Raw genomic sequence first — 22,894 nt, 5'->3', positions numbered from 1 at the left:
CACCCATTCCATTTCTCAACACAATTCATCCACCATCCATCCAGCTCCTCTGAGTGTGTGTGTGTGTGTGTGTGTGTGTGTGTGTGTGTGTGTGTGTGTGTGTGTGTGTGTGTGTGTGTGTGTGTGTGTGTGTGTGTGTGTGTGTGTGTGTGTGTGTGTGTGTGTGTGTGTGTGTGTGTGTGTGTGTGTGAGTGTTTAATTGCTGCTACAGTGATAGAGTGTTTAAAGGGTGCCTAGGGGTTATTGAGAGGGGGAAACAACAGCTGTACACTAACACTTACAAACACACACACAAGGCTTCATTGTGTAGCTGGAAGGCGACTCTCAGGAGTTTGTCCCAGGGTGCACTGCGTCTGTTGGGTATGCACCATTGCCCCTTAGAGTGCTTGCCAAACCCCAGCTCTCTCTAATGACCGCCATCTTTCAATGTCCTCACATGCACATTACCCCCCAACCTACACATTCACACACAACAGGGATGAGGCTGACATCATCTAAGCCAGCAGTAGAACATATCTACCCACAGGTAATTCCTTTTACAAAGCAAAGGCAGCCTGTCCCTTGCACCGCTCAAGTGAGGACAGGAAGTAGCCTCTCTACCATCTCCACTCCACTCTTTCTTTCATACACCCATAATTCACTTTCACCAAAAAAACATAAAAGCACCAAGAGCAGGTATAATCTGTTCATATGGAACTGATTAATAGACCACAGTCTATCTGTAGTTGTCTGCATTGAGCTACTTTGTGGAAAACATTTTTCATGCTTAGCAGCACGTACAGTGTGGCCTGCTGCTTCCCTATTCCACTCCATACATTCTCCCACAGTCTCAAATTGATTCTAGCAGCAGCCGGCGTGAAAGTGGAAAGAGAGAGCAAAACATTGTGGTGGATGCATAAAGGTAGCATTCATCCTTGCGAAGTGGAGATTTATTATTGGAAGTTACACTTTTTGGACTGCAGTTGAGTTTGCTTTGAAGGCTTCACAAAAGTAATGGTGGAAATAATATTTTTTCTGAACCGCAAGCCATTGATCAGCAACCACTATGAAGTTGAACTTAACACATACATATAAGGAACCATTTGAAAAAGAATTAAAACATGAAATGTAAACTAAAGCTGGTATTAAGTTCATAATGGAATACATTAAAACATAAACGCCATCAACATATCAATGCATATTTACAGTTTTAATGTGATGACTTTCATATAAATATCAAGTCTTGTCCAGCCAATGCTATAGGGGAGAACGGGGTAATCTGAGCCACTTTTTACATTTGCTCCCCTCTAAGCGAGCTAAAATGATTTATCACTCAAATGTACACATGTCCCATTAATTCAGGATGTTTCCTAGAAATGGGCATCAGCAGAATTTTGTCAAGACAAAGGGCAGTGAAAATATGATTATTTAAAAAAAAGTTGTCATTTTTCTGGTCTGTCTCAGTTTACCCCACAGCTGGGGTATAGTGAGCCACACCAGAAAAATCAATGGGGTAAAGTGAACCACTTACTTTTTCCACTCTGAAACTACCATAACAACACATATTGTAACAGTTAGAATCCAGAACTAATGTCGGACTAGTAAAAGAATGATGGGGTTTGGTCAATTAAGCAAAGCAAATGTTCTAAACACTTGAAAGTAACTGAACAAAATCAAATACAACATATTATAATTCAAAAGGTTTTAATAAGATTCAAATTAAAGATAGAACCAGTTAGATTAGAACACAGTCTGGGGGTCAGAACACAGGACCCTTAGAGCCAGCTTGTGTCTGGGGGTCAAAGCATAGGAAAATCAGAACCAGCGAGAACAGCCTGGAACTCAGAACACAACACAGGTGAAGACCCAACTGGATTATAACATCAGCCTGGCATACTCTACAACTAGGCCTACTCTACATTCCAGCCCTGAAGGTTATAGGGAAAGATGAGAAGGTGCTCTTTCCGTGTGGTTGCCCCAGGTCATCTTCCTGGTGTATTTCCTTGGCATGATGGCTTTTCTACAATGTGTATCACATTAAAATAAAACATATGTTATGTAATCTTACATTAAAATATGTTTAAGACTAAACTTAACTTGTGCCTCATGGTGGGGGAAAGTGAGACAGTGGCTCACTTTACCCCACAGCAGTTGGCTCACTTTCCCCCACCACCACAATTTGAGAAAAAACTACCTCTCTTAGCATTTCAGGCTAATCTTGAGCTAATATCATCACATGGCTTTTATATGTTGGTAGTTCATCAACACGTATGATATAAGTTTTTCTACGTGAATACATTTGCTTTGGCACAACAGTTGATTAAGTTGACAGCAAGAACATTTACTTTTACAAGCAAAATACCTATTTTGGTGAAAAAAACATGCTTACCACAGCACCATGAGGTCCTCTCTTTCAGGGCCATGGGGAAATGAGAGGGGCTTGAAAACATATATCTCACATGACCACAAATGTTTTCCGTTGCCTAGATACAGGGGGTGGCTCACATTACCCGATGCCTCAGATTCCCCCGTTCTCCCCCATTCATGAGAACAATACTGATATCAATATTTGGGACAATAACAATAGATCAGCTGATGTTGGTTTTATTTTAACCTTACCAAACAATCTTGATATGGATCCTTTAGATTTGTTTTTTAAGAACTGTGCCCAAGATACATACTCTCCTATCCATCAGTTCCCTCCGTTCATCATCTATGTGATGAAGAAACATTTTTATATTATTCATATTTATCGCTGACACTGCTACCAATGTATCTGCAGAAATCTAATATCTGTGTTGATATAGCAGCCTGAAATAATTTTTTGAGGCATACTTGGCTTTAAGCTTGAAAGTGGTTTGCTGGGTTTTTCGAACAGGAACCCAACTGGTTCAATCAGGTATGGTTGTTGATACACCATTATGTTGTTGTTTATTTCAGAGTAATTAACAGTACCCCTCCGTTTACACAGCCACGAGCCATTAACTTGATCCCCCAATCTTTGAAAAATCCTTAATTTTCTATTGAGCTGCATTGCCAATATCAAACTCATTAATTGCTTTATAAATTTAATTATACCAATGTCAACAAATATGCCGTCAAAATACATTTTACTCCTTGTCTAATACAATTATTTTTAGATGGCTCAATCACGTAATGTTAAGTACAACTCAACGCAAGATATCACAATTCAATCTATGTGTAATGCATTAGGCCTGGGACACACATCCTGCATCTAACTCTGGACAATGTTTGCGTCTGTTACTGCTGCGTCTCTTACTGTTTTTGGCCACACATGTAACGTCTCAACTGCTGCTGCTGCTGCAGCGCTGCTTCTAAAAAGCCCTGTCTTTTCTACAAAGAGTTCTCATTGATAATTCCCATTAAAATTAAGTTGTTTCATCTAATTTAATGATGGATATGATCAATATTGAGTTTCGACAGTAATCCGTGTGTCTCATTGCCTTTTTTTTTTGCCACATTTTCGCTTGTGGCAAGCTTTATTTTGAAAGGGACACACCAGGAAATGGTGAAACTACAGCGGAAGCTGCTGGTCTGAAGTCAATATGACAGTTAAAGCAGAGAGATATGTGAGAGATTCGGTCTCTCCAAAAAACAAAAATCAGATGCAGACGCTGGATGTGTGTTCCAGGGGTTACACTTAGGTGATTCAATGATTACGCTGAACAATGTGGTGAGTAGCACAGGAAGTATAACTGGGGGACAAAAACATTAACTTGTTTTCTGAAGTTGAAAAATTGACAATTATTCTTCTACTAAATGCAGACTTTCCACAAAGTGTCTGTCTCTGTAACTGCACATGCCAACAACACCATGTAATCAATATGGCTCAACATTGATCCATACTGATCCTCTGTGTCTAAGTAATCGTTTGTCACTTACTCAGTGCTCAGCAGTACCACAGTGTCATCTGCACATTAGCCAGCGCAGGCCTCCAGCCAATAATTGCATTACACGGCATGTAAAGGAGATGTTAAATGGAAAGTAAAATAAATATACCCTGAATGAGTGAGAAAAAGTTGTTCAGAGAGAGCAACTGGGAGGAATAACTAAAGTGTATGTGTGTCTGTGTCGTTATTTGTTCTCATATTGCTTGTCTACGCATAACTGTGCTCCTCCACCTTGTGTTAGCAAGTGTGTGTTTGTGTGAAATGACAGCAAGTGCAGGTGAAAGTCATGAGGAGGAGGGGCTGTTGACCCACTGAGCTGGATTTGGTAGCACTCTCACAGACTCTGAGAAGTGTTGTGCAAATGGGGCGCAGTGCAGGGCTCCTAAGTGTGTGTTTGTGGGGAGGGTTGATGTAGAGGCAGAAAGGGGTGACTTGGGACACATAGTGAGGCCGCCTGACAGTGCAGCGAGTGCACCACATAGTGCAAGGCCAGCAGAACTATTTTTTTTTCGAGGGTGTGGACGCACCAACACAAGCTCCAAACACCGGCGTGTCCCAAAATCCCCTCGCATGTATTCTTTAGTGCCGTGGCTGCATCCTATCCATTATTAAAGCAGAGGAGTGGGGGTAGAGGAGGAGAGACTTAGACTTAAAATGTGAGATGGAAGGGGAGAGAGGGAGAAAATAGTTGGGGGAGACATAAGGGCGCAAGAAACACATGGGCGAAAATGTTGATAGAGGGACGGGTTGTCAAAGAGGTTTAAGGCAAGACAAGGCAGCCAAAAAATCGTTTTTTCAAGAACTGGTCAATTTTGAGATTTTTGGCTATTTTGCTTCCATAAAATGTCTTCTTTCATACAAGTATAAATAAAAGGTCCAACATGTTCATTTAGGTGCTTATTTTACTAAACCTTGACTGTTTGCGTATGTTTCTCCTGACCTACTGTATACACAATCTTTAACGGCCATTATCTCAAAATTCCAAAAATACCAAAAATCTCAACTTCTAAAGAACTAAACTTTCCAGTCATTTTTAGCACTATTCTGAAGGTTCTTACTGAATGATTTGCTGATATGTTGTTAATCATCTTATTTGATCAATTTTCTTCTTAAGAACAAGGCAAATATTATTTTTTTAAGAGCTGTAAATAGTATTTTTTGAATTCTAAATACAAAAGGGTGTATTCAAAATCTGTGCTTTGCACACTAATAAGTTGTAAAAATGATATAAAGATGTGAACTCTAGCTTCATACAACAACACATTTTTTTGTTTTTTAAAAGAAGCAAATGTGCATAATTCCTAAGATTTTGCCAAATTTGCATATGTATTCAACATTCATGAAAAAATATCAATACAAAACTATTATTGTTTTTATGTGAGTAATCAACTGGAGAGGTGTCATGATGATATCTATAAGTTGAAAATGTAACCCTGTTCACCTGCAGTGTCTCTCGTCTTGAGGTTAAACGGAGAGAAAGAAACAGGTTTAATGTTTAAGTCCCCAGTTGTATAGCCTGTGACTCACAACATCTTTCAACTTAATCGTTGAAAGAAAGAGAGAGAGAAAGAGAGAGAGAGAGAGAGAAAAGCCACGGTTCCAGTTCATCATTAATTCTGAGAATAAATCAGGATTATCTGAGCATGCAGAGGGTTTGGGATGTATAAGGAGCTATTTGTGATTGATGGAGCAGCTGTAATGGGTCTGGTGTCCTTTCTTCTATTCAGTGTATCGCTTTATGCTGGGCCGACTTTACCTACAGCACACAGGGAGGACCCAAACAACCCGGCAGGATGATTGATGTGGACAGCAGCGAGTCACAGACAGTCCTTCACACAACGCCGCACACGGTAATGTGCTTAATAGTACTGGTCCCGCCCCTTTACCAAGTTGGCTAATGTTTACTCTCCGTATGCCGTCGAGTCTGTAGCACACCATGTGAATAATCTGTCATAATTACAAACATCTGAGAGAGTGTGTGTGTGTGTGTGTGTGTGTGTGTGTGTGTGCGTGTGCATGCTCCTATATTTGTGCATGTGTCCATTGACGTCCAAGTGTAGCCGCGGCAACATGCATGTTCTATTCTGCAGGACAGGCGGAGCAAAAGCCAGATCTTCAGTGTTCACATTCATCATTGTAACAGCGCAGAGCAGAGGGTGTTCTACTGTATGCAAACACTACTGTGTGTGCATGTGCATCTCGTGCAGGAACTTCAGGAACTGGAAAGAAAAATGAACTTCCCTGAAAACACCAAATCAAATACTTTCCAAGCTGGAAAAAATTTACTCTGAGCTGGGTATAAATCGAAAGAGGTTAACCGCACAACAAGTCATAAAAAAAAAGACCCTTGATTTTTGTATAAGCCCACTAAACACAGCGTCAGCAGTAGTGCTATTTAAGAATTGGAAGTTCTTTAATCCGGTAGCAAAAGAGGCCTCGCTCCCTGCTCCTGAGCTCTCTACAGTAAAGACGGGGTGTGTGATTCACAGTGGCTTTTTTCCCTCATGCTTCTCTCACCAACAAAGCACTAATTACAGTATGAGTGAGTGGTTGTGTTGGCTAAAGCTGGGCCGGCTAGGACATGAAAGGATAGCGGAAACAGGCTGCACTCGCGCCTAACGCTGTAATTAACTCTGTGACATGACATTCCTCCTCTTTTCTCGGTCCCTTTCTCTCTTACACACACACACAGACACACACACACAGACACACACACGCACACACATACACAAACACACTTTTTTCCCTCCCTTTCTCCGTCAATGAGCGAGGGAAGGAATCAAATTTAGCAAGATCATGCTTTGGTCAATGAGAACAAGACAAGGAGGGAGCGAGGAGATGGGAGGGTAAGGGGAGGTTAGCGAAAGAGGGACAGTCATCAGTACACACACCCAGACACAGCCCCTTGCCTCACCTCATCGCCAGTCACGCTGAACCAAACCTGACAGCTATTCAATTTTCCCAAAAGCTAAATCTAATCTGCAGCCGTCTCCCCCTCACTGACACGCTGTTACACTGGAACGCCTCAACCATCTCCCACCCTCGGCAGCAGATTGGCACCATCATCACACATACTTCCTCCTCCACTTCCGCACACACATAAAAACACAAACACACACACACACACACACAATATCATCCAAGAGAAAAAAAGGCAAAGAGAGACTTAAATTCAGGCTTTACTGAAGCTGAAAAGCTATTCCTTGTATCCTATTTTTATTTCCACCCATATCGAGGATTTCAAAAATGCTAAGGTCGTCTACATTTCTCTAGTACAACCCCATCTCTCTAAGGAAAAAAATCACAGAGTCATTCTACAAAATACTATGTTTCTAAGCTGTGAATGAGTTGCTAATCGGAACATACAAAGTCAAAAGGGTCGTAGTACGCCTTCAGCATACACCTTTTCGTCGATTATATTTTTTAGATGTCTATCTTTTGTTTGATATTTAATTTCAAAGTGCTATGTAAAAAGTGACTGAAGAAAATTATAATAATTATACATTATGAGTCATTTGAAGGTAAAATGGATGAAAGCATTTTAGTTTTTTAATTGATCCAAGTAACAAATAACACACGTAAAACGTTTTCTTTGTATAGGAATTAAACAGCACTTAAACTACGTGATCCATTTTTCCTTTTTGAGTGAGACAAATGCAAATATGTTAAGATGAAAGAATTGCTAAATCAAATGAACATTTAAAGTGTTTTTCATTATGAGCACTGAGTGCAAATGATACAAAATTAAACTCATACTGTAGTTGGGAACACAGCAAGAGTCGACTCGTACTTTAACAGCTGTCATCCCAATATGTAATTCATTTTAAATGAACGTAAAGAACTGAAATGCCTAATCATTCCCATTTCAAAATTTGGCAATTAGTCAAACTCTCAAATCTGGTTAGTGTGACTAAAATACAAGCTCTCCACAACTATAAACAAACATGAAACATGCTTTGAGTAGAACATTTAGATTAAACTACAGTGTGTTTATATGAGTCTTGTAGAATGGGTCAAAACATAACGCTGCTGTGTGTGAAATCACTGAACTCATCGTGTGAAACAAAATGCACACATCTCTTGGGTTATTTAAAATCTCTGAAAAAGCCGATTAGATAATGCCAGATAAACTGTTAATTTCTTATTTTATTTTTTTAAAAAGGTTTACACAGGTAGTTTTACATTCATCAGTCTGTGATATTATTTTCTTCAGAACAACCACGCATTTATTTTAAGTATGGAAAGGTTTTGCATATAGTGTGTAATTAAGGCTTGGGGGTGCTGGCAACTGCAAGGTGAACATGTAATCAAAAAAATATTTTATGTTTCAATTTATTTGACTAATATTTGATAATTTAAAATTATATTTCATTATATATATTTTATATATTTCTTTTTAGTATATCAGTTAATGAGTATATCATTTGTGCCTAAAGCTGAGTGTCGGAACCATCAGCAGTGAATGTTCTTCTCCACCCTCTCTGTACTATTTATTTTTAAACGCCATAAAGCATGTTTATATTTTCAATCCACAATTTTTCTGAGGAACCACTAGCTAGTATTCTTTGGTTGTTCTTTTCATTTTCAGCAGAGATATCAGTGGCCTGCCGTAAAGGAGAATGGTATGGCACCACCGTATATCAGAGGCAGAGGCTCACACACACACACACACTCTCTCCCTTTCCCCGGCCAGGCAAATCGATTTCAACATACTCTTGTCACACATCATTACACCTTCCTATCATCCCGTGCTCTCTTGCTCTGTGTGTGTGCCTCTCAGAGTAAGTGTGATTGTGTGTGTGTGTGTGTGTGTGTGCGTGTGTGTGTGTGTGTGTGTGTGTGTGTGTGTGTGTGTGTGTGTGTGTGTGTGTGTGTGTGTGATCGAGCTTATTTAAGTAGGTACACAAACACCTGATGCCTATTCCTCACCCTCAGGTACTATATTTTTCAAACAGGGTAAATCGGTGCGAGGACAACTTTCAGACAGCTGTGGTGGCGACTCCAAGTAACGATCATTCGTCTCGTATCTTAAATCACCAAGTGGCTTGAAGTAATTCCAGCATGGCATAATGTCCCACTACTTTGATTCCAAAAAAGCCATAACATCAGTGAAGTGAAACACACACACACACACACACACACACACACACACACACACCACAGACACAGCCATCACAGGCGGGCTGGCTCATATAGACAGGTTGCTCAATGATACATGAAATTAAAGATTTCAACAGAAAGGCGGGTAGAACACACAGAGCTAATTCCAACTATCAGTGGGAGATGCTGAATGTGTCCTTTGTATGGTTGTGTGTATGTACTGTACATAGGTTCCTTGTGTATACACAGTGTGTATGTATGCATGTATTGAATTTGTAAATACAGTGCTAACATCTGATTTTTGTAACAAATTGAAGGTGTTATTGATCATGTGTTTCACCCTCTTCAGGGACACATATATAAAAGTGCACACTCACACACACTCACACACATATGCCCTGACTGGTATAACCTTGAAACAAGAGCTGTTTCCAATGGATATGTGGCATGGGAAGGGAGGACAGTTCGGGACAGGACAGGAAAGTGTGGGGGCGGGGGGATGTTGAAAGGCCAAATCTGGTATACATGGATTTGTTTCTTTTTTTAAATATTATAATATTTAGATTCATGTCATTCCTTTTGGGAGTTATCTTGCCTGACAACTTCTGACTGAAAAAACATGACTGAATTACTAAGAGCATCTAGATGATTTATCAATGAAAGTATTTAATTAAGCTACTATTGTATTTGGTTTAGGGCTGTCACTGTTATTAATTGCATGTGTGACATTATTGTGATATTATTAATTATATCACACTTTATAGAAACATCTGATTTAAGATGATTTAATTAGATGTCAAATAAGGCATAAAATATATCCAAGGTCAACACAAAGGATGTATCAAGTTCGAATTGCATATGTCCCTCCTTACAAATATGGTTTATCTTCAATAATTATGAGAAAAGACATGTGTATAAAACATATAATAGTATAGGCTATAATGTAAAGTGGTTTCTATACATTGTAGAATTTGTAATAAGACAATATTTATAAACACAGCATGCCATCATAGATTGTAAGCTACCTGTCAATAAAAAATACTTCCTTGTGACTGTCTGTGTATTTAGCATGATTTGGAGTAAGCTTTACCCACTGTGTGTGTGTGTGTGTGTGTGTGTGTGTGTGTGTGTGTGTGTGTGTGTGTGTGTGTGTGTGTGTGTGTGTGTGTGTGTGTGTGTGTGTGTGTGTGTGTGTGTGTGTGTGTGTGTGTGTGTGTGTGCGTATAAGACCCATGCAGAGGTACAGATATCCAAGGGAGTTTTGTTACACTAGGGTCAGAGAGATAACTGAAAAGAGACTGAGTCCATCTGTCCCCTGCCCAGGGGAAAAAAATCACACACACGCACACGCACACTGTCAAACGCTCAAGCTTGGGTCGTTTCCCTTCAGTACCATCCTCCTCTCTATGTACATTAGTGTATATCCCTCATTCTTTCTGCCTATTTAAAAGCACATGTGCCCTCGGGGGGGAAACATGGTCCCTTCTCAGCGTTCCTGGACAAGAGGGAGCTGCTAGTCTGCACTGGACACACAATAAAGGCACAACAAACATGACACTCTGGTGACATGTTGCCAAAGCCTGCCAGTGCATTTATACATCCTGCTCTTCTGACGACACAGTATGATCAAGCAACATACCAGTTCAGTATGATAGATGCACTTTTCCCACAAAGGGGTCTCCAGTCTTTTCTGTACTCAATTAACCCTGCAGCCTTCATTTGCATTTCATAAGGAGGTCGTCACTCCGTGGGAGGGTTATCTCGGTTTTGGAGGCAGAAAGAAGAAGCGAAGGGGGAACAGTTTTTATCCTGTCAGAAAAGATAACACCACTCCTCTGCCTTCTGTACGGCTGATGAAACCACGCAGTAGGATCCATGTGTATGTTTGTGTGTGCGTGACTGTGCATGTGAATATGCCGTGTATAGTCGCGTGTGCCTGCATTATAGTGCATGTGTGGGTGGGGTTTGCACCCACATTGAAAAGGGGGCATTTGTGTAAGTGTCAAACACAGATGCTGGTTGTATGTCACATCAGATCTCTTGTGGGCTTGCTTGACATACTAACTATACGGGGCATCGTACGGGGCCGTGAACCCCTGGCACCCCCGAGTGCACAAAATTGGTATCCACTCACTGGCCATCCATTAGCCACCAGTTTTAACACATGCTTCATCAACTGACCCTCCGTTATGAAAATGTTGCCTTCCATCACATTCAAATCCGGCATAAATGCCACAAAGCAGAGTGGAAGAGGGATGGGAACAGACAGCAGAGAGATATGAAACAAGGTAAGGAGGTGTAAGAAATGTGAGGAATATTCAGTTGCTTAGAAAAATGTATTTGTGTGTGTGCGTCTGTGTGTGTGCATGTGTTTTAATGCAACTGCCAAAGTGCTTAAAAATTGGACTTCCATTTAAAAAAGGGCACATGTTCCGAATAGGCTTTTAAATCTGCACCTACCTCATCGACATTCATTACCAGACATCAAGTGGCTAAAAAGCAGTGGTTCCTGCAGTTTAATAGACGAGGAGTGAACATTTCTCTCAACTCGAAAAAATTACTCCACAGCCGTCATTTCCTCTCATAAGCTGCTCTTTTACACCCACACATTCATTTTTAAAAAAGTATCTCGAAAAAGGTGTGTTTAAGCTTTTACAAGTACTTTATCCACAGTATCACAGCATTTCAGCCATGAAAAAAAAACAATATACTGTATCTTCAGTGTGTGTCCCTGCGCCTACTCACACATTGGTACAAGATAATCATTATTGCACAAAAAAAATGTCAAGGACTATCGAGCTCATTAAATATATAGACAATCTCTTTTTTATGGAATATTTTGGGGAAATCAAACTGCCAACAAACAAACCGGCTCAAGTTCAACCATGTGTGCTTTCAATGGACACCTGACGTCACACTGAGACAGTAAAAGTGCTCACCTTCTGCAGCAGCTGGGAGCCAGAGTACTTTGCAGAGATGGACTTCATCTCTCCACCAAATGCCGAAGCCCAAAGCTTCACCCTTAAGATAAGGAAGAAATTGGACACGTTTAAAAAATATATATGCTATGCATCCCTGTAAGCCACATCGAGCACTTAACAGGCCTGTGTATTAACTACCGACTATTCTGCCTTTAACTGATTTTGCAAGATAATTTATTTATTTATTTTTTATCAATTCATTTTATTTTTTATTTCAGTTTTATATTTTATACTTCAGACAACAAATCGAAAGAAATCTGAAAAAAGGAGGCATCACACTCAATAAACACTAGACTAGAATAATCAGTTGTGGATTCAACAAATCGCAATAAGTCACGAAATATTATTTGTGGACTCACAAATGATCTTTTCTATCAAGTATAATTAGCTTGCAACTTGGTGACTGAAGTGATGCGCGGCACCTTTGCGTAACGGAGCATGTAGCCAACTTACACGGACGGAGGGATGCCTTGGTGCGTTCCTCCCACCTCGGTGACCCTGGTGCTCAGAGTTGAGAAAAGTAAAAGCAGACAAACACACGGCGCACTGGAAAGCACACAGCTCCCCTCCACCTGCATCTTGGGCAAAAATAAGAAATACCCTCCCTACGCGCACAGTGCGAGTTTGTGGGGCTTATGCTGCCACCGTGGCTGCCTCCCCTTCCAGAGAATCCAGAAATGAAAATAAAATAAAACGGGGGAAAATTAAGTCACCTATGCTGACTTACTAGAGCGCTCATGGCAATGTGTTCAGCTGTTTCTTGGTGGCGGGACGCGGACGAGCTGCGATGCGCCCTGGCAAACAGCGGGCTCCTCAGCTGTGTTGTGACTTATCCAAAGTGCCGCGGTGTGGCCCCGCTGACCGGTGCGGTGCACACGGCGGAAAAGTCGAGCTCGACCCCTCTGGCAGTTAAAGTCTGCTCCGTGTCGCTATGTTTGACCGACCGCAGAGAGCACAGAGTGGAGGTTACGGGGGAAAACCAGGGGAAATCATCAAACGATGCAGCGCACGAGAGAGCACGCCTACTCTTGAGTGATGCGACTAGCCTAAGCCTCCTCTCTCCCTCTCTCTCTCTCTCTTTATCTCGCTCTCTCTCTCTCTCTCTCACTCACTCACTCACTTCTCTCATCATTAAACTCCCAGGATCTGAGGATAGGCTACTCAGGAGGATGCTGTTATTGTTGCTGTTGAATTACACCATGCTTTGGCCCCCCTCCACCCCCCAAAAGGAACACACACACACACACACACATATTCTAATACAGATATATAATAGCTAGCCTTTAGCTTTCATGTCAGATCAAGTCATGCCCAGTTCACTGAAGCAGGAATTACTGCCAAAGTGCTGAAGAGAAAAGAAAGTGTGTGTGTGTGTGTGTGTGTGTGTGTGTGTGTGTGTGTGTGTGTGTGTGTGTGTGTGTGTGTGTGTGTGTGTGTGTGTGTGTGTGTGTAAAGAAACAGGGTGAAATGGGGGTGGGGGGGGTTTCCAGCCTCTGGGTGGAGAGAGGGAAGACCCAGATGATAGATCCGTTATGGTGCATAAAAGCACGTCAATTAAATGCACTCTGCAGCAGTGACGTGGCACGCGCAGTGTGTGGGCATATGGGCCGCGGAAGAGGACGAGAGCCTCCAGGCAACAGTCCCCATGCGGCGGGTCGCGTTTCACAAAGAGCTGGAAGGATTCTGGCCAAAGCACTGGAAGGAGATCAACACACCCTGAATGGCCTATCTCTAGCGCTGCATAAGTGGCGCCCTGCTGATTGCAGACACACTTCTTTAACAATAGAACCCTCACCTTTGTGGATTAAAACAAATTATTTTTTTTAAGTTATCACAAGAGTCTTTACACTAACAAATGCAGTTTAAAGTTGCCATCACACTCAGGATTGTGCATACATTTAGCATAATGAAGTAGATTATTTTTTGTTGTTGTATATTTTATGAAGGCATGAGACAATATTCAACTTTTGTGTCATGATGATCCTGTCCAAAATAGCTGCATTTTACGATATTATTTTTATTCAATCATCATTCAAATATTCTCAAAACTCTTAAACTTTGAAGTTGAGTGGGCCTCTTCTTTAATGCTGTTTTACCTTCTGCTTTTTTCTCAGCCTGTGCTGTGTTTGGTGTTGCCCGGTGGAGGTCATACAATATGGAGAATGGATTGCTAACTCAAAAACAAAAAATGCTAAATCAAAAACAAAAAAATCCACTTTGGTCGTCTGTGGATTTTTCTGTACTGAACCGAGTGGTAGTTTGTTAATCCAAAAAGCCAAAGTCCCCCATTAGAGTTCCTGAGGTAGAAATGTTGTTATGCATAGGAATATCAGAGGCCATTTCACTGGACAGTGCTTTGTGGTCTGAATGATAGCAGCTAAGTGGGATGAATGGTCAAGCAAAAACCAAGTTTGGATTTTTATTTGTTACTTTCGTACCATCTAAATTAATCCCTTCATTCATCCTCATCTTGCTTCAATGACAAGTAATTGTACTATGTTGAGCATTGCAGACCTTTCACATAAAGGGTATACGTCTAAGTTTAAAGTGATGATTTTAAATGCATCTGTACTCAGCCTGATTTTCTGTTGAGCAAATAATTGTTCATGTTGAAGAAGCTCTAATCTACTCCCAAACCTTGGTTCTTTCCGTCTCAACCCTCTGAGACAACAGTATAATACCACTTGTGTCCCATGGGACCCTAAGCACATCACTTCCCATTAGTCCCTTGTGAAATCCCAATCCATTGTTATAATAGCTTGTAGCCATGTCCCAAAAGACGCTCATTTAGAGAAGGAATAACATCGTTCCAGTGATCTCCATTGACATAAAAAAATATCAGTTATAGCAAGTAGCTGGGGGCCGACCACTTTTACACCTAATTTCTACTGACAGATTCACGCTAGTATTCCTTTCCATCATCAAACGGCCCCCCGAATCCCTCTGGTTTCTTCTTTAACCCTCCATTTCCTCAGGGCTGAATGCTGTAATAACGCTTGTTTCGGAGAGCGGAGTGTACCTAGGCTGGTGATAACTGGGCTGTACCGGCAATTCAGCAAAAGACAAAAAAAACACTGATATTGTATGGAACACTTCTTTTTCCAACCAATAATGATGGCTTTTTATTCCCCCTATAGCCTTCCAATGCAGCTTGAAATGTGACATAAGCCTTCTTCTTATAGAATTTCCTCAATATATCTTAATTGAAAGGTTAATTTAGCCCACCCTCCCTTAAAAGGTGGAGTCAGCGATTCTTGAGAACGCTTGTTGTCAAAACTGTGGATTTAACATTTATGTTAAAAACAGGAGGGGGAGAGAGAGAGAGAGAGAGAGAGAGAGAGAGAGAGATTCTCAGATCTCAGAAAAAGTATCATTACTTGAGGTCATATAAATATGCATCCAGGATTATGCTGTGTGTTATAAATGCAGTATTTGAATGTGCACACCAATGGATTATAAAGACGTTACGGAGCATTTTAAGGATCCAAACCATTTTAGTTTAAATGTGGAACGACATTGCCAACTGCAAAGAGTCAGATCTCCGAGGAGCTAATGTGCTGTGTTGTTGTTGATCATAAACTCATGATATATTACTGAAAGATTATAGTTTCGCTCTGAGACAGGAGGGTCTCAGAAAGAATATTTTACCAACTGCACGAGAACACTGTCTGACACAGTAGTATAGTGTTTATCTTATAAAATATATTCTTTAATTTGACTGCTGCACTATTCTATCTACAGTACGTATTAGATTCCAATGGGATTTTGTTACACTTGAATCTTTCACACATTTGTATGAGCACTGTTGGAGGCTGAGATCTAAGATATTTTTTTTTTGCCAACAACTGATTCATTGTTATTTTTTGAGTAAAGAACTTGAACTTGAGCTTCAACGGTGTAAGCACTTCATCACTTCATCTACGTTTTTCTATTCTGTTGTCCCTAGTTTGACCTCAGGGCTGCTACTGCTATTCTGTATCTGGAGCAGCTCATTAGCACCAAGGTCAATTCAACATACCACAACAGAATAAAGATCAGTGGAGGGGGGGTAGGCGTTTTGGCCCACAAACTTGATATACTAATATGTCAGTGAGCTTCACTTTCAGCACATAGGTATGAGAGAGCAAGGCATCTAGTCACTTACTGTCTACTTTAGGTGTTGAACCGTGGGATGAGGTTGCAAATCTATTTATGGTAGGGACAATGCTCATTAATTGATGGACAAAATGTTTTAAATAAACCCGAGTTAGCTGTGTGTGCTAATCCCCCAGACAGTTGCTGTAATTTAACAGGAAACTAGAACATACACTAGAAAGCGGGGAGGCAGGCAGTTGTATCTGTGCGTCGATGTTCTTATCTGGTATAGACAGTGATGGGCTGAGTTAGTGCATGGGCAATTTTGAAAAAAGCGCACCATAAATAATTCTTTGTTACCAGACTCAGAACTCACCTTGCTCCAGAAATACCTTCCCCTTAATTTGAATTAATAATGAGACGCCAAACGACTTTCCTCCCCTCAGCAACTGGCAAGAGGAGCAGATGAGCGACTGTACTCGAATGAGACGGAGCCCGGGCTGCCTGCAGGAATATGCAGCGTCATGGATCAAAATATCCACTGTATGCAAAATTCATCGGCTCGGGGAAGAAAAAAAAACAAGGACAAGCTGCTGCGCCAAGCTTGGCCACGGTGAACAGCAGGGGGCGGTGGTAGACTGAGCGGGAGAGAGGTGAGCTGCTGGTGCCTGCTACGGTCACCTGTGAAATCAGGCCAGGAACAATTAATGGGCTGTCGTCCCCTGTCTGTGAAACTGTGTCCTTGAAGAAACACAGTTGATCTTGAATGTTGGTAAAGAGTGACTGTGTTTGTCCAAGCAAGGCGTTGGGATTGGAGTGTTAAAGGAGAAGTGACATGGTCCTTTTAGCTAACTTCCTGTCAGCAGCTACAGTAAGAAGTCCCGTCCCTCTACCCAATGTCACCACAACATGAAGGTGCAGCCGTTTTCGTCAGATAGTGCCCCGATGGAGAGCAGCGAGTCATCGTTCACGGGCACAGAGACCCACCTCTACTCGAAATTTTAACTGGCAATTACTGCAGTACTGAATGACTTGGAGACCTGTGTTATGAACTGCGCATACTATTTAAGTGATTGCTGTATGAATATAGAGTGATTTAACACGTATATTAACAAAAAAATGTAAATGAAGGCTTTTGGGGGACATCATCTTCAATAGTGGCCAACAGGATACCGTACACTATGTTGAATAGATGATTAAAAAATGCTTATGCTTGAAGATTGACTCGGGCTCTTGAGAGATCCCTCCGGTGCTGGTGAAAGGTAGCTTGATTTTTTAAAGATTGGGGTCTCCTCTTCAGCAAATGTCTGTGAATGTTTGGATGCAATATTAACACATTTAGAAAAAGGGAGAAAGTGCATACCTATATGGGGTAACATTTGGTTACATTCAGGAATTATTCTTTACATCAAATCTAAAATCTATACTTTAGAGATGTTTGATAACACAAAAGAGGTACTAAATAAATGTGAATAAAAGTTCAGGAAAATTCCCTCTTGGTTAAATGGTGCAGGAGAATATCAAGTGTGGCTAATGTTCCTATTTTCTATTATAAAAAGACTTCACCTGAGAATGTATGCAAGGCTAGCCTGAGGCATTAACTGTAAGCAGTTAGCAGCTGCTTAGGGACCCAAAGCCTCCAGGAGCAGATTATAAACTTGAAGAATTCTATTCATTTTCTTTTAATATATATAATTTAGGCATTTGAATTAATCATCTTCTTTTACTTGGTGAACTTCAGTGAACTCTACTAAACAGATATTGTTTGGTCGAATTACTTTCTACAAATGGCTTTGGCTTTGGAAGTCTTTTCATTAAATATCAAATATCCAGTGTGATTTATTCAAGCCTTGCTGCTGTTAGAAGGAGCATTTTTCTTCAAAGGTCTGTGTAATAACTACACTTTACAGTTTCTGGTAACAAGGTACTTTGGTACAGTCTTTGAGATCTTAAAGGGACCTCATCAAACATATAAATACTGGATATCATACATGACCAAAAAAACATATAAAAAGTGACAGCTTTAACAACACAATGCTATTGTACAGTATAACTACACATTTGAGTACTTACAGCTCCTGTGCAGCTGACCTGATTGGGAGGAGACGCAGACCTGCACAGTCCTCAATCTGGTGTCCTCTGACAAGCAGTCAATAGTGAAAGAAAGAAAGAAACAGCTTGTTCAGCAAAAGAAAAGAAAAGAGAAAGAAATGACCAGGGGAATATATCCTGTGGAAAGAAGAAGGGGGAGCTTAGCCTAGCCTAGCTTAGCCTAGCCTAGCTTTCCCATTGTACAACTTCCCCCGGGCAGAAATAGACTCATAAACTCTGCAAAATGAAGCGCGGGGGTTTGGATTGAGCAGTGGACCTTATGACCAGCTAGATTATACGCCGTTCCTTTTATTTTGTGATTTTTACGGGATATCAGGCCGCCGTGATTAATGTTAAACACACGTCCTTCAACTGCTAACATGGTCGCATGTTTAGAACGTAGGCTATGCAACGTCAAACGCCCCCCTGTTCCGCAAACAACAAGCCGGCCGCATTCAAACAGAGAGGCGGAACTGATTGTGTCAGCAATCTTACTACCCCCCGAGGTAGTAAAATTCCCGGAACAATCTCTCGCACCTTTCTTCCCTCGTTCCGCAATGGTCGCATTTATACAGCAGGGCGGAGGGCCGGAATTCCAGCATATTCCCGGCTTTCACTGGCTGTGTAAAAGGGGCTTGTGAGTCCCCTAATGGCCAAGGGAAGTGTGGTCATAAGTGACTATACAGTGGTGGAGAAAAGAACATCACAGAACCAATAAATACTGGCATGTTGTTTTGTTGAGACCCGGGATTAATCCCTTTTAGCAATTTGACCTGTACCTGTGGACGAAGTTGCCACCAAAGAGAGGACGTTTAGCAAAGTAATGTATGCCCCACTGACCATGACCTCCACGTTACTGTACATTGTAAAAGGCGACTGGATGTAGTTCCCCACCTACCAAACTGTATGTGGCAGCTATAAGAACTTCAATTAGCTGAATATTTAGGTCATATATCACAACAATGATGCGCTTGAGTGAGAAGGGACAGAGATGTGGTCGGAGGAGTGTTGAAAGAAAGATGAGAGTGGATAGAGTTTGATGAGAAAAAAGAGGGAAATGAGCATGTTGAGGAAGAGAATACAGTACAAAATGGCGTTGGAGAACACAGGTAGAATGACGGTCGCAGAGATGGAGACTGGAAGAGACGAGTGGAAGACGACAGCTTTTTAAAAAGGCTGTCGAAAGATCTTAGCGAAAGAAGGTGCCGCTAAGAGAGGCTGGTAAATTGAAAGCAACTGGAGCACAGTATGACGGAGGCGGAGAGAGATTTGCCGTGTAATTTGGCTGATCAGTGCGTGTCACTCTGGTGTCAAATCATTACGGCTCTCCACACTTTTGGTATATGCCGCCGGGAGGAGAACGCAAGAGCCAGGCTGACATCCTCCGCCATCTAACTGTGAAACATCTTTGCACATGTATTTTTGTACAATCTCTTATTAATTCCTTGCAACATCTTACTACAATATCTGTCTATTTTTGTTTTTCATTAACACTGCAATTAGGAAATGATGGAGGTCAGATATGTCGAAGAAATATCATAGGGATCAGTAACCCTTTTTTTATATACAACTTTATTTACAGTAGAAAAGATAGGCTAGACACTCAGGACCGCATTACATCCGGTGTGACAAGAGGGCACTGTGATTTCACCGTGTCACTGTCTGGTTATAGTGTGTATGTGTATGTACTGCACACATACATGATCTTACTCCATAGCCTTCATTTTCCCTTGTTCTCAACGGTCATGTATGTACTGCTTGTGGTATCCTGCATACCAAATCATCTCAAAGCTTACGCATCAAGCAGTGTCCTCACACTGGGGTTGTGTTTAGATGCAAAGCAAGCTAAGTAAACAAACAGTATGAAAGGATTGTGCCGTGTGTGCATGTGTCTGTGTGTGTGTGTGTGGGAGATATACTCACACATGAAAACATGCACAAACATCTTAAACGACAGTAATGCAAAAAGCACTATGACAACATGCATAATTAAAGGCACTCTACCTAAAAATAGCTGGGTTGGAGAGGGAGAGAGAGAGAGTAGAGAAACAGGAGATGAGTGAGAAATTAGAGAAAGACGGAAAGGGGTGATGGAGGGATGAGGGATGTTCGAGGCTACAACGAAGTAGGAAAAAGAAAACTCCAATGCACATATTGCAGTGAGTGGATAGTCTGACTTTTGTATTAGAGAGTAAACTTGTCAATTTTCTTTTTCCATTTAAAAAAAAAACTGTGTGAAATGACTAGAGCGGCTGTCTGATTGCCTGAAAGAAAAGACTAGATGGGAGAAGTGGCTTCATTATTTGGAGGAAATAAGGCAGCCGGGGAGGACGCCTGTGATATTTGCATTATTTTGCGTAGCAGATTAAAAATGGCATTAAAGTGCTCTGCATTCAGAGCATGTTCACGATTGGTTTGCCCAAAGCATGCCATTCCATTATACATTCCCTAGCCACTTCAATTAAAGAAAAAAACAAGTCCCCTCCTTACCCCCATTATTCTCCATCTCTCCTTTATTTTCTCCCCTCCCCGACTCCCTCCCATCATCAGCTTATTTCAGATATGCAATCTACTTTTTATCTTTTGTGTGTGTCTTGTTGGCAGTGCCTCAGTGCACCTTATTAAAATGTATATTTTCAAATCATTCTTCAAAGGCAGACTGTTTGCCTAGAGAGAACCAGAGCCATGCCCTGGTGTTACAGGAAATTACAGTGAGAATGAGCAGAACCAGATAGCCCACCTCTTTCTTGCTGTCTGCTTTCTCTGTGTTGGTTTGACAAAAAAGTGCTACACAGCCGCTAAATCAAGAAACAGAACACTGTATTCCTTCAGTCATTGTATTAGTTTATTAGTTCTGCCTCACAAGTCTGATATTCAGCCCAAGCTCTTGGCACAACTGTCAAAACAACCCATTTTCAACCTTTTGCACAATCAAATATTTATCTCTGCGGTACTTAATCCAAAGACCAACCCATATTCATAAAATATAAAAGAAAAACAAGCACTTCTTGAAACAAAATGACTGAGCTACTGTAGTGCAGCACATAGGAAAACTCCTCTGCCCGACCAGTGGAGTGTTTATTTGTTTAGCCTTGGCGGTCTTGTTAATAACCAACTCATTTGCAATGTTGCAATGATAACATGCCCAAGAGGCTAATACCAGGCCGTTCACTGGGGCTGTGCTGATAGAGGCAAGGTTCAATTAATAGTCCACTCACTGACTCTTAACGCACATCAAAGTGCCCCATTGGGTCACGCCCATGATTGACAGTGCTGAATAACCCCAGGCACTGAAGGGTAGAGCAATATTATCTCACAGTGGGCACACCAAACAAGGAATTAAAAAAAAGGGAACGGAAGAATTGAAAAGGTTGAAGAATTAATCTGCTGCCAGTGTTATTTTAAACAAGGAGCTGCCACCTGGGCCCAGACGTGCTGTGTAAAAAGCATGTGAACATGGATTCCTAAAAAGGTCCAACTTTACCCACCTACCATCCTCAGTGTCCTTCCCATCACTTGTGCTCCCAGAATGCAAAGCAGCTTAGACAGTGGGACCCCGTCACAGTTTGGCTGCAACAAAGGAGTTGTGAGGAGTACCCTGCGGGCCTGTGCTTTCTGGCTGGCAGCTTTACATATAAAACAGGCAGGCATATCTGTCTCTGCGCAGGCTGCGGCCACAAAGTCAGAATCCCCGGCTTGGAACACTCTGAGGTTCCCTCGCTCTGGAGTTCTGCACAGGGAGAGATTAGCAACAAACATGACTCTTCTGTCCATGTCTCAGAAAGTCTGGTCAAATAAAAGTCCCCGGCTTCACTGTCAACACACACACAAAAAAATATTTGCCTCCGTCGTTCAAATCTGTTGATAAATCTCCTGTCTTTAATTTGGCTCTCACCTCACAGTAGCTATGTTCATATCTTAACACAGAATAGTTCATTTGTAAGGAGTTATCACTTATCTTGAGGGAGCCAAAATACATTGTGACACATGCAAACACTGACATCTAGAGCATGTTATATGTAGTTACACTTTTTGAGTACAGACGTGGGGAACACTTGAATGTTACTATTTGAAACATATTCAGAGAATAACAGCCCTGTATGTTTGAACGAAATCAAACTTTCCAATTTTGTCCAATAATAAAGCCCAAAGACCTAAGGATTGGGCTTATAAAAGATAGAGAAACCTTTGAAAATAAACTTCCATACATTTTTTATTTATACAGGTATATCCCATTGAGACCGAAGACTCTTTTGAAAAGAACAAAGCCAGTATCTCTGCTATTGTATGGCTACTGATTTACTAAAGCCATGTTTCTAATGTATCGTATACACCCAGAATTTCTTCATCAGACAACTGACAAAAGCTTTTTTTATGGAAAAGCTTTAAGAAATATGTTGGAAGTCCTGGATTTACAGTTGCAAATAAAATCATTAAAGGCCCTGGCAATCCACATACATAATATATGACATTAATGTTGGGTTTCTCTATAAGCTGTTTACAATTATCCAATTAAAAATATGTTTTCATAAATATTATAAAAAGTAGTCTAAAAAACAGCTTTTTTTCTGTCTAGAACATTTTGCAGGGAGGTGTGGGCAAACATAATGGCCCCCACTATGTGGTCTTCACTATATCTGACAATCTGTGAGCAATGTTAAACAAGTGTCTTGAAATAGAAAATGCAGTCAATTACCAGAGCTGGTTTGTTTGTTTTCTCCATTTCAATTCTGAGGTTCTACATTTTATAAATCAGAA

At 41.1% G+C, this 22,894-nt stretch overlaps 1 protein-coding gene across 1 annotated transcript in view; it reads right to left on the bottom strand.

Annotated features, from left to right (window-relative positions):
• Positions 1-12,549, bottom strand: part of LOC307253102 (voltage-dependent calcium channel subunit alpha-2/delta-3-like) — a gene marked incomplete at both ends in the record, with an annotated part of 109,123 nt that extends 96,574 nt beyond the window's left edge. The window contains 2 exons of the mRNA XM_080030972.1: positions 11,930-12,011; positions 12,425-12,549. Of these exons, the coding sequence (XP_079887098.1) occupies positions 11,930-12,011; positions 12,425-12,549 (207 nt within the window). The remainder of the gene's footprint in view (positions 1-11,929; positions 12,012-12,424) is intronic.
• Between the last annotated feature and the right edge of the window lie 10,345 nt (positions 12,550-22,894).

This window comes from Ammodytes marinus, assembly GCF_949987685.1.
Source record: "Ammodytes marinus genome assembly, chromosome: 7".
NCBI classification, from domain to species: domain Eukaryota; kingdom Metazoa; phylum Chordata; class Actinopteri; order Uranoscopiformes; family Ammodytidae; genus Ammodytes; species Ammodytes marinus.
Note: the sequence above shows the minus strand (reverse complement) of the source record. Positions and strands in the feature narration are given on the sequence as shown.